Consider the following 11,031-nt stretch of genomic DNA (forward strand, 5'->3'; position numbering starts at 1 on the left):
TCAGAAATTCAGTTGATTAGTATGTTGCTATAATGTAGCATTCTGATAAAATTGGAGAACATTTCTTGATAATGGAGTATTATAGAAGATACTGTATATACTGTACATATAGTATACTGTGTAGGCCTATGTTATATACTGTATCAAGACAAACATAGAAATACAAATGCACAATAGCCTAATAGTACCTTAATTTTATTGTCGCTATCCAACATTAATAATTATTATAAATTATAAGCTCTTTAATTATATCGTTACTGACAAAAATGTAACAAGTAAATGTTTTTACTCTTAAACACAGCCTGTACTAATCTTGACCGATGCCCAATCGCAAGTTGCAAAACTCGATTCGAAGAAGATGACATTGGTTGCCCGATATGCGCATGCGTACCCTTTCCAATAGGTTAGTCTAAATTGTCGATTTGTATTTATTGTAACATACTCCATGTGAGCAAACCAAAAAAAAACCAATTTAATTTAACATTGAATAATTAAAGTTTAATAAAATGTAACTCGAATAATAGCTATCGTCTTGCAGTGAGACACATATAAGAAAATAAAGTTGCTTTTATATAGCTACAGTTAGTACCATAATTGAAAATTTGAATTATTTTTAATACGGTATAAAATTACAAAAATTACTGGGAAAACGAATTTTCCTGATGTATAGGCCTAAATAATAAAATTCCCACATTTAAAATTTTTTTTTTTACAGAGAATGTGTCCACTTCCAAAACTACGGTACCAGTTGTCGACCTGGACGTTACGCCACCGGAATCTTCTCAAATGGGAACCGTGGAAACCAGTTTATCTTCCATTATGACGACAGTGCTCGAGTCTCAGATCGGTAAGACTTCATCATAAACTTTCAGGATATTACATATAGATACAGCGGCAAACTCTAAAATTACTCAAACTAAATCAAATTTTAGAGTGACGTCGTCGGATTTGTAATTAATGTTGTTGTTCTACACCGTATTCCATGTTTAGATACTCCAAGTCCAAGTACTGCAGACTCTGATTTGGCCGGTGATAGCATTCGAGCTGATCCCGACAACGACGAAGATCGAAACCCAAAATACCAGAGTTTTATTCCAGATGTTCCGAAGAACTACACAATACCGAATCCTTGATAACAGAAATATTTGCTGCGTTCTTTCTGAAATTTTGTATACAATAATGTCAAAGCTTAAGGGATATTACTCCATACATTTTAATTATTAATAGGAGGAGTAATTTTATCATAACCATCAGCCATAAATATATGGTTCGTAATGACTGTGTGTTTTGTGGTTTGAACGCGAAATCATCGTCATCCCATTATCATTATCAACATTACATCTTTATCATCATCGTCCTCATCATCATCACCATCCTCTTCCTCTTTGTCGTACTCATTGTTCCTAACCTAGTCATTCAATTCAACTCACAGTCATCTATCTATGTACTTCCTGATCTACCTCTACAACTCCTTCTTTTAATATTAAAATGTTCCCTCAAGTAGCAAAGGTGACAATTGTAAATAGTAATAACAATTAATTGTGTGAATAAAAAGGTAATATTTATATTTGATTAGTACTTAATAATAATTAGTACAATAACATATTAATAATATTTATAATAGCAATAATATCAATAATTTATATAACTTACGTGTCTAAAATTCCAAATAAAATCAAGATTAAAGGCGCTTGTACCATGTAAAGATACCAATTTAGATACATTTTAAGTAAGAGATGCTACTGTACCGTGTGGTACATTATGTGTTGTAGTAAATTTACATAATTGTTTCAGGGATTAAACTACAGGCTTTAGATAGCAAGTGGTTTTATTGCAATTTGGTACTATAACAAATGTAATTATCTAATTTGTGTAGGAAAAAATGTTTAAATTTGTAATTGCAATGTTTACAGCTTTCAAATGTTCCTCATTAAGGTAGAAAAATTGACGATCCATTTCTATTCCTTACAAAGGTCTGACATGGTATTAACACTAGTTTTAATTAATAGTGTTTATAAGAAAATATTCTCATCTGATAGATAAATGGTCCTTACTGAGCAGATATTTAAGATTAAGATACACGCACATTTCATATTAAAGTTGTTTAATTTCTTTCTTCATCATCGCTAGTTTTATTTTTATTTTATTTATTTTCTTTTTATTTAAAACATCCTTAGGCAGGATAACTTTTACAGGCGAGATCTTACCGCTGTTTTACAATATGGTCCTGTAAAAACACAGTACAATAATAACAAAAATTAACCAGCACAGTACAATAAAATAAACAATTAAAAACTTTGGTGGAAATCTATCCCCCGCCGGACACCAACCCGGTACTTCTGAGCCAAGGTTTCGTGGCCAGGAATTACCGCTCAAGGTTAAGCTTAACTACATAACTTAACAACAATATGGTAAAAACTATCCACCGCCGGACACCATCCTGGTATTTCTAGTTGAGTGCAAGAAAACACTAACATCATATAATGCAAAACAATTTAAAATTAAAATTAAAACGGAACAGTAGAGAAAATCCGATCAGAATGACAAAATAAACTAAGCATTCACTGGAAGGAATCCCAATATCTGCTGATGGATCCGCAGCTAAATATAGTCTACGATGTAGTTTTCAGAGCCGCAAGAAATGAGACTTGCATAACAGTCAACCTGGTAATTCCAAAAAAGCTGAGGAGCATCTACTGGCTCTGGTGACAAAATCCACCGCCATCAACTAGTCCCACTCAAGCTCTTACAACCATCTAGTCATCAGCGACAGATTCTACCCAAACAACAATCATTCAGGTGGAACCAAACTCTGAGTAACACTATCCAGGTTTAAAGTTTTGTACCTTGTTTTCATAATAAAATTAACATTTGACAAGTCCTATTCAAATAATTAGTACATTTACTAAGCTCATTTTTTAATTAATTCTGAACTGTTAACGATCATCAACTGGAAAATCTATGGACCAAGGTGTTCAGGTTGATGACGTCCCCCACACCTACTGATGGGACCATGGTTATGAAGTCCGCCAAATTGTTACTCGAAGCTGAAAGATACAAATATCGTACACTCACTAGATGAATAATTTGTTATTGGGCAATCCTTGGCCCATGTGAATTAAAATTTGAAAATTATAGTAACAACAATAATACAGTAACATGCTGTGAGTAATTTTGCTTACACAGTTTTAATAGTGTTACTAAGAGTAAGCTGCTAAGCATCTTCATAACAACAACCAGTTTAGCAAGAGCAATTTAGCTCTGTCGGTTAAACTGAAAAACGCCTCAGAGGCCACTGTGGGTGCGCTGAACCGTTGAGTCTCCAGTTCAATTCTCATCACTAGTAACTCTCCTTGTATTTCTGCTGGAGTGCTGAATGCAAGTGACGTAAGCACACCGTCTTTCAGATGAGACATTTAAGCCGTTGGTCCTGTGTGCATTACAGCCCATGTCCATGTTAAAGAACGCAGTACACTCTTCGGGAAACAGTACTGTAGGGATTGTCTGTCGGTGTACTGCCCAATCACCACCGAAGGACCCCGCTGGAAATAAATTCTTATTCAGGCTTTCTTGGGTTATTCTTTCCTTGGGAAATCCAATCCAAAACAACCATAAAAATCAGGGGTGGATTTGATTTGGAGAGGGCGGGGCCAGCCCTTTTGGAAGGTAAAAAAGGTAAAAAGAAAAAAAAAAGAAAGAAAAAGAAAAAATTGATCGCCAAAAACGCCTCAGAGGTTAATTTCGGGCGTCTAGAGCACAAAACTTTTGCGGGGGAATGCCCCTTGGCCCCTAGGGTAGCATTATCTCGATCAGCCCCACTTTCACCCCACCTCCTTTTTGAACATCTCTGGATTAGATCCCCGATAATGAATAAATAAATTATATAATTTTTCGCCAAAGTGAGGACTATTGACATTCGCGGTCAAGACATTAAAAGAATAATAACGGTGCAGAAGAGGTGGTGGTGAGAACAAAGACAACAATAATAACAAAATAATAATCCATAGTATTAATAATAATAATATTGACTAAAATAGTAATAACAATATTACAATAAAAAAAAACAACATTATTGATGGAATTACTTTTGTTTATAAAAAACAAAAATTTAAGTGGCTATAGTATGAAGACCCTTGTGTAAGCAGCTATATAAATAACACTGCATTGACATTACCTTTAGTTGATATACATGGGTACATTGGAGGTGGTTTGAGCCATAAACCATCTGGTCCTTTCATGTGTTTTCTGTCTGATGCGAATGTATCCAGGAAGACTGCCCCAGAAACAACCCTAAACTTCCTTGGAAAGAAAATCAAACTGTTGAGTAAATAGGAAAGTAGACTTGGGGTATCTGAGGGACAAAGTAACACTACAGTACAGCACTACACTTAATCAACAATGCAATCATCATCATCATCATTTTCCTCATTCATCATCCCCATCATTCTCAGTCATATTGTTAATAACATCATTTATCATTTACATCCATACACATCAGTTTCCATTGGATTTTGATCCAGTTTGGTGCAGCTGAACTACAGCATTGCAGTAGCCTCTCCTTTCTGTAGGCATTCAACATCATCAATATCATCATACTCACCACCACCATCATCATCATACTATAATAAGCATAGGATAGAATAGGAGTATTTCGGTGTGAAAGACACCCAGGGTAACCCACAAGTTCGAAGTGAGGTCCTTCTGGTGGGGAATTGGGCAGTACATTGGGGGACAATACCTACTCTTTTCTGAAGAGTATACTGCATTCTTTAACATGCACATGGGCCATAATGCACACAGGACCAACGACTTAAACGTCTCATCTGAAAGACGGTGCGCTATCTTAACTTGTATTACAGCCATCCAGCTGAAACACAAGGAGCAGGGATGGGAATTGGACCAGGACCTAAAGATCTCCACGGTTCAGCGCACACATTGGATACCACCAGTTTAGCCGACTGAGCAGTTTATCCCTCTCATCTTGTGAAAAGCGCTTAGAGGCTTTGTTAAGGCATTAAGCGCTATATAAGAACGACATATTATTATTATTATTATTATCTTTATCATCCACACAGTCATCATCATCAATGTCATCGTTATCAACATGCTTTTTAAACAATAACAAATTAAAATTGTGAGTGTGATTGTACTGTATTGTATTTAAACTTTTTTAACATAACAAGCTACCGTAAAACCTTGATGAAGCCCATCTTGTATTAAACCCCCTCTTTAGTTTGCAAAATTAGCCTCGAAAAGAAGGCCAAATTGAAAACAAGCTTGGTTAATACAGTTATGGTGATTTAATGCCAATTTAATACATGATACAGATTGATGTTACAGTAGTCTTATTTATTGTTTCATAGTAAAAATTCACAAAATTTACAGCATTCATTTTGAAAAGAAGCCCTCCTCTTTACTTTCCAAAAGTAGTCTAAAAAAAAAAAAAGCCCATTTAAAGTTTGCAAAAAAAGAAGCCCAGGGATTCAATTCAAGGTTTTACAGTATGTACAGTAATCCAGATTCTTTTATCGATTTTACCCATGTGGGATTGAATACAAATTGTATTGTATTTGTATAATATATCATCAAAATAATTATTACACCATTTATCAACATCATTATCTTCATCATCATGCACATTCCTCTTCATCATTATTCTTATCATCACCATCATCATCATCATCATCATTGTTATCATCATCATTATCATAATCATCATAATTAAATTATATTTTTATTATAGTATTTTGGCATAAAACTGCTTACACTTTACAAGTAAACTCACTACTGTACCTATGATATGTCTCCTTCATATGGTCCTCTGTCCTAAGTGCCATTTCAAGGTAATATTTAAATCTACAGGGAAAAGGAAGTCGTGTGTCAAGGTCATAAACCTGTGATTCCGCTCCAGCCTCTTGATGAACTAAGATCACGTGATAATCCTGAATATGAAAACCAAGTAATTGACCATCAACCATCAGCAACAACAGAGATGCTTGAAATAGCATTTTGTCAAATCCTAAACTTAGCATTTTAAGAGCCCTAACTCAAGCCTGTAGCTGGGGATGGGGGTTTGAGAACTTTGAAAGAACTTTTCTAGAAATGCCCTTTTAAATTATTATTATTATTATTATTATTAAGTACCATTTGCATGGATGTTGTTGAAATTAACTCCAAATATTTTATTTTGGCATTTTTATTGCCATTTTTGGACATCTGATTTGTTATATCTTTAAAATTTACCCCAACTATGGTGGGGATAAGGTGGGTGTACAACACCTTTTTAAAATCCTGCCTACAGGTTTGCTACCAAGTAAATCTCTCACACTATTAAACTAATTTTAATAAAAACAACCAAAATTAAAAATTACCCAGACAACAACCTGTCCTTCATCAACACACTTTTGTTCCCAAAGTGGTATCTAAAAGAAACACGAAAAAATTACAAAAAAAAATACTTCATTTTGATACAAATTACTGTACAGTACTGTATATTGATGTTTGGATAATAAAATTATAATTATAAATACAATTTAATAAACAAAACAGGAAACCGGACTTCAAGACTATTAACATACTGTAAAACCTTGAATTGAAACCCAGGGTGCTTAATCTCGAGTTGAAGCCCATCTTGAATTTAAGCCCCATCTTTAGTTTGCCAAATTACTGTAGCCTCAAAAAGAAGGCCATCTCAAAAATGAACATGGGCTTTGTTTCAAGATAGATCTATCTAAGAAAGAAGCTTATAGGCTTCTTTTCGAGATAGTACAGTTCATACACTGGACATGAATTTCAGAAAACAAAATAAATTAAATACAAGCTTGGTTTATACAGTAGTTTAAGTAATTTAATGCCAGTTAAATGCACTCCAGCATACAGGTTGATGTTACAGTGGCCTTATTTATTGTTTTACAAAAATTTAATCTAGTTTTGTAATTTTAAAGCATATGGTCACTGGTCGGACCAACCCAGTTTGCTGAAATTATAAAGGCAATTAATAATATACGGTTAGGCAAGACTTGTTTATACCTTTTCAAGCAAACCCGCAGACCGCTAAAAATGGTGATTTTGAATAAAAATAAAATTTTATTTTTGGCCAATTAGCACACCCTCTGGCAAATAAATATTTAAATTTCATTTTTAAATACTAAAAATTTCATATTTATTTTTATTACTGAATACTGAAAACTTTGTTAGTCCAAAAGGAAATTTGTTGCATTGACAAAGCTCGTAAAAGTTAGAAAAAATACATGAAACAGGAACATTAAAACATAAGTACATATTCTGATATAAATTATATAAATTGCGCCCTCCGCTCCCCTGAAATCTCTAAAAATAAGATATATATTTCTTCATTCATTACAAAATTTTAAGCATTTATCAATCTCATTACTGCACTGTAATAATTCATTAATAAAATTTAATTTTTATTTTCTTCTCTGCCTAGAAGGTTTTTGCAAAATCATTTGACTAAATGAGAAAACAAAATTTTATATACCTCTAACTATCTTTAAAAAAATAAGTTTGCAAAACAAGGTATCGAAAAAAGTCTTGTTTTGTAATATACAGTAAAAACGTAATCTGAATTTTCGGGAGGTTAGTTAGTTTGCGGAAAATATTTGTTATTGTCTGCCTGCAGGAGTGGGAAAGAGTGTCAATTTCGGGGAGAATCAATGGCTCACAAGCGACTCGGGCCACAATTGTATAATTGTCATGGAAGTGTACATTTACACACTTACTTTCTTTGCATCATTCGAAATGAATATAGCAGAAACATCCTGAAGCTGCTGAAGCCTGCCTTCATCTCGTAACTTTTCACATAACTTCCAGACATTCTCCTCACTATTGTTCAATTTAATCAAGAAAAAAAATTAGTATAAACTATACAGATTTATCTTAACAAGAGTTGTCAGAAAAATCAGAAAATTATGATACTATCACATATAAATGATTATAAATATTGAATATCATACATAAGATACCATAGCGTTTCTTTGCCTGGATCAGTGTGTGGTTTGGCAACGGTGATATTCTGTTGACTAATAAAGAATAAGGACACGGTTTAACTTGTGTAATAGCCTTGAGATTCTTTTATTCCATAGGAACCTACCAAATCAACCATCAACATATAAGTACAGGATAAAACGGAACACAACAAATTCACATCCCTTCAAAATAGGGTCGCTATTCGTTCACAACTTTTCTAATTAATTCTAATTAATATATAAGGCTAGAGCCAATCAGCAGTCAGAATAATAACTTTGGGAAGAAATCTAATTAACAAAATCCAACAGCCAATCAGCATTAGTTGGGTTAACCCATTTCATAACAGGTAAAATCAAGCAATATAAACTGTACCAATTTTGTCACAATAAAAATATTGAGCATGAACATCAGGATACTTTTAAATCAGAGAAATCACAATCCTTATTTCTTTCTACTACACTAAAAATCATCATTGCAGCCATCATCAACATCATCATCATCATCATCATCATCGTTTTCCTTATCATCCTCATAGTCACTATTATTGTTATTAACATCATTTATTATACATATTAGCTTACATCAGATTCAGATTTTGATCCATTTTTTTTTAATTTTTGGTGCAGCTGGATTGCAGTATACCCTCTTGTCCCTTTTCTGTAGCAATAGACCCCTTTCAATGTTTACATTGGCCCGGGCTGAAAAGTTGGCGGCAAGAAAATATCCTAGGATAGGCCAACAGCATAGATGTTTGCCACTAGATGTTTGCCACTCAGTGACTCTACGCTAACTTTGACAAACGTTTTGCATTTTTTTGAATAAATGGAATAATTACTCGGCAAGTAATCATTACAGCAACGTTTCTTAAACATTATAGTAATATTAAGACAGTCGAATGGATTGCATACATCATGAAAAATCTTAGGCCAAATTGCTGTACTATTTTACTATTCGTCCATTGGGCCACGGACAAACTGAGCTTTGTGTAGCTTTCGTATATTTGGCAGAACAAAAAGAAAGTTTTCTGATTTTACGTGCAATTGGCCTATCCTGGGATATTTTCTTGCCTACCACCAGCATTTCGGCCAGGGGCAATGTAAACATTGAAAGGGGTCTACTGTATTCAGGATCATCCTCACCATCATACTCATAATCATACATCGTCATGTTCATCATCCTCATTATCCTTCATTTCTTTTTAGTTTGTAAAAACTAAACCAGGTAGTTAAAATGACAACTCCCAGATTAACTAAACAATGAAACCTAGGCCTACACAAACCTTTAAATTTGCTTAGGTTTGCTGAAAAGTATGAGTTTAATCCATCCTGGAACTGTATTATTAGTTAAGGCATAAACGGCATCTTATCTGAAAATTTTTGATTTGTTTTACTGACGATGCCACATTAAACATGAAATATTAAAGCCCTCTTCCTGACAAAATAACTAAAAAAGATTTTTTTTTTAGAAAAAATGCATATGCACTTAACTCCAATAATTACTATAAACCATGGAAAGATATTGGCATAAAATTTAGATTTTTCTCATCTAGAAATTACCATTTTCTCGACGACTTCTACATTAATAGGCAAATTTAGAGGTTGTAGAATACATCCGCTGGAATGATCTCGCTTTTGTGTATACTTTACACAGTCAATAAAGTGCACCCACCCCCTCTCTAATGAGGTTAGTTTTGTAGCTCGCACACTGCGATCAATCGAGTAGGCCTCAGATATGTTTGTTTACTTGTCAAAATCTCGTTCAGAGAATCTTTTTTTTTAACAAATTTGAATAATATTCCAATGAAATATTATATTTCACAAGTGTCAATACTAGCAACGGAAAATATCTAACGGCCGTTTTTATGTCTGATAACAGAACCTGAATGGAGGTAAGGCTAGGCCTAGACCTGCTAGACCGCCTAGCAGTGTTGATAGGTTAATGTTTCCGGCACCTACTATACTTCTTCGTAGACCTATCAAAATCAAACATTAACAACTTCATCCGCGTCTATTTTTTGCGTGGAACAAAAAAAAAAAAAAAAAAAAAATCAAATTTCAGTCTTATGTAACAACGTTGTTCATGTTTAGGAATGTCTAAATTCAGTTACACTAGCAATTTCGCCTTATACTGATAAATCTTTACATCTATAAACACATATAAATTTATTTTTTTTTTACAACTGAAATTAATATTCAACTTCACGCCTAGCTAAGTCCTGGGCACACACGTACCTGTCTCTTATACACATCTAGATGTGTATAAGAGACAGGCATTAGTTGGGTTAACCCATTTCATAACAGGTAAAATCAAGCGATATAAACTGTACCAATTTTGTCACAATAAAAATATTGAGCATGAACATCAGGATACTTTTTAATCAGAGAGATCACAATCCTTCATTTCTTTCTACTACACTAAAAATCATCATTGCATCAACATCATCATCATCATCATCATTTTCCTTATCATCCTCATAGTCACTATTATTGTTATTAACATCATTTATTATACATATTAGCTTACATCAGATTCAGATTTTGATCCATTTTTTTTAATTTTTTGTGCAGCTGGATTGCAGTATACCCTCTTGTCCCTTTTCTGTAGCAATAGACCCCTTTCAATGTTTACATTGGCCCGGGCTGAAAAGTTGGCGGCAAGAAAATATCCTAGGATAGGCCAACAGCATAGATGTTTGCCACTAGATGTTTGCCACTCAGTGACACTACGCTAACTTTGACAAGCATTTTGCATTTTTTTGAATAAATGGAATAATTACTCGGCAAGTAATCATTACAGCAACGTTTCTTAAACATTATAGTAATATTAAGACAGTCGAATGGATTGCATACATTATGAAAAATCTTAGGCCAAATTGCTGTACTATTTTACTATTTGTCCATTGGGCCACGGACAGACTGAGCTTTGTGTAGCTTTCGTATATTTGGCAGAACAAAAAGAAAGTTTTCTGATTTTACGTGCAATTGGCCTATCCTGGGATATTTTCTTGCCTACCACCAGCATTTCGGCCAGGGGCAATGTAAACAT

General features: G+C 33.9%; 2 protein-coding genes across 3 annotated transcripts in view; one reads left to right on the plus strand and one right to left on the minus strand.

Moving 5' to 3' along the window:
* The first annotated feature begins 193 nt into the window (after nucleotides 1-193).
* Nucleotides 194-2,121, plus strand: LOC117125152. Its single transcript, XM_033271554.1, has 3 exons — nucleotides 194-403; nucleotides 716-847; nucleotides 991-2,121. Exons 1-3 carry the CDS (start codon nucleotides 280-282, stop codon nucleotides 1,131-1,133), a joined length of 399 nt encoding a protein of 132 aa, XP_033127445.1. The 5' UTR covers nucleotides 194-279; the 3' UTR covers nucleotides 1,134-2,121.
* A 362-nt stretch (nucleotides 2,122-2,483) lies between these two features.
* The window catches only part of LOC117125151 (protein N-terminal glutamine amidohydrolase-like), a 9,550-nt gene continuing 1,002 nt past the window's right edge, over nucleotides 2,484-11,031 (minus strand). The window contains exons 2-6 of one of the 2 annotated variants that reach the window (XM_033271553.1): nucleotides 7,740-7,842; nucleotides 6,372-6,422; nucleotides 5,794-5,856; nucleotides 4,175-4,299; nucleotides 2,484-3,047 (exon numbers count right to left, since the gene is read on the minus strand). In XM_033271553.1, coding sequence (XP_033127444.1) covers nucleotides 2,947-3,047; nucleotides 4,175-4,299; nucleotides 5,794-5,856; nucleotides 6,372-6,422; nucleotides 7,740-7,842 — 443 coding nt within the window. In that variant the 3' untranslated portion in view covers nucleotides 2,484-2,946. Of the gene's footprint in view, nucleotides 3,048-4,174; nucleotides 4,300-5,793; nucleotides 5,943-6,371; nucleotides 6,423-7,739; nucleotides 7,843-11,031 lie in introns of both variants that reach the window. The other variant, XM_033271552.1, reaches the window with a different exon arrangement.

This window comes from Anneissia japonica, unplaced genomic scaffold, assembly GCF_011630105.1.
Source record: "Anneissia japonica isolate Jap-2015-1 unplaced genomic scaffold, ASM1163010v1 scaffold9_len2422644_cov172, whole genome shotgun sequence".
NCBI classification, from domain to species: domain Eukaryota; kingdom Metazoa; phylum Echinodermata; class Crinoidea; order Comatulida; family Comatulidae; genus Anneissia; species Anneissia japonica.